The sequence below is a fragment of the Ceratina calcarata genome, unplaced genomic scaffold (assembly GCF_001652005.2).
Source record: "Ceratina calcarata isolate Rehan_Ccalc_2016 unplaced genomic scaffold, ASM165200v1 scaffold2690, whole genome shotgun sequence".
In the NCBI taxonomy this organism is placed as follows: Eukaryota; Metazoa; Arthropoda; class Insecta; order Hymenoptera; family Apidae; genus Ceratina; species Ceratina calcarata.
Window position 1 is genome coordinate 3,194 of NW_017149089.1, and position 1,325 is coordinate 4,518.

Consider the following 1,325-nt stretch of genomic DNA (forward strand, 5'->3'; position numbering starts at 1 on the left):
TATTTCTTCTCTACTTACTCTGGTGGTACCCCAACCAGACAGAATGCATGCAGATCCTTCGTAGGTTTTGCTGCCCGAAGCCAATGCGATTGGTTTAACCAAATTGGTGAACGCGATGTTTTTATTTACGCGAATCAAAGCCACGTCATTGACGAGGCTGAGCCAGTTAAAGTCGCGGTGAGTAACGATCTTCTCTGCTGCGTAGATATCTCCGGGCTGGTCCAATCGGATGGTTCCAGCGTGTACGGTGATTTTACTGGGACTGTCTCTGTTTAATAAACAAAACACAGTTATGAGCACTCATTGGCAAACTAACTTCCAAATTACATGTAAAACGCAAATTGCATAGAAATTGAAACGTACCCCTCGACACAATGAGCTGCAGTGAGGATGTAACGGTTGTTAATGATAGATCCACCACAGAAGTGACTTCCATTTTGCCTCAGAGACACTTGATAAGGGAATTGACCAACTGCGGCATCCTTGCCACCGACAATTTGGGTCTCCACATCTCCGGGGAAGCCTAGATTTAAAAAAACGAAACAATACAATCATAATTCAGTTAGGAATCTTGCTCCAAATTTAATAATAATCGAAACTTCAATTTGCTTAAGACGAAAGATTATCAATAGACCTTATGGTATTAAAGTACATTTCAGATAAAAATGTTTTCATTTAAGCGTGACAATATGTACTCACTTTCAATGTCTTGTGTCCTTCATACGTATTGTAATCCTTAAATGATAGAAGAAATATCTCTATCTGAAATGCATTTTAATACCATGAAGTCTATTGAGAATCTCTTGCAATATTTCTATAAATGTATAAAGTCCGTTGTTTAATTATGAGTATATTAGTATTTGCTTACCGTAAGCGGCGACCGCAAGGCAGAGCACAAGTGTTGCACTGAGACCGTTCATGATCGCAGGGAAATCGGGATAACTGATGGAAACTGTGAGTACTGATCACTTTATGTATGCTTGGATGTATCGTGTTGATAAGGATGATTGAAGTGATCTTTATCGGATGCGAATACGCTCAGTCAAAGGGAATGACGTTTGAAATATACATACACGTGAAAATTTAGTAGCTTTGATTATAAAGACAACATAGCCTGGGTATCAGATTCTTTCTTTTTTTGAAAGAGGAAGCAATTAATCTGATAAGCTTGATACGGATCGACTGATACTTCTCTTTCATAGACGTCGCGTGAAAAATCGATAGCATAATCTTTTAATTAGCTTGAAACGTCTGACCGTCCTGTTTATTATTTAATTAAGATGTTAACAGACGAACGTGAAACGGTAAGATTTGATAAGGAGGAA

At 38.4% G+C, this 1,325-nt stretch overlaps 1 protein-coding gene across 1 annotated transcript in view; it reads right to left on the bottom strand.

The window, feature by feature from the left end:
* Positions 1–920, bottom strand: part of LOC108623443 (chymotrypsin-1-like) — a gene marked incomplete at its 3' end in the record, with an annotated part of 4,088 nt that extends 3,168 nt beyond the window's left edge. The window contains exons 1-3 of the mRNA XM_018021961.1: positions 869–920; positions 364–523; positions 19–268 (exon numbers count right to left, since the gene is read on the bottom strand). Of these exons, the coding sequence (XP_017877450.1) occupies positions 19–268; positions 364–523; positions 869–920 (462 nt within the window). The remainder of the gene's footprint in view (positions 1–18; positions 269–363; positions 524–868) is intronic.
* Between the last annotated feature and the right edge of the window lie 405 nt (positions 921–1,325).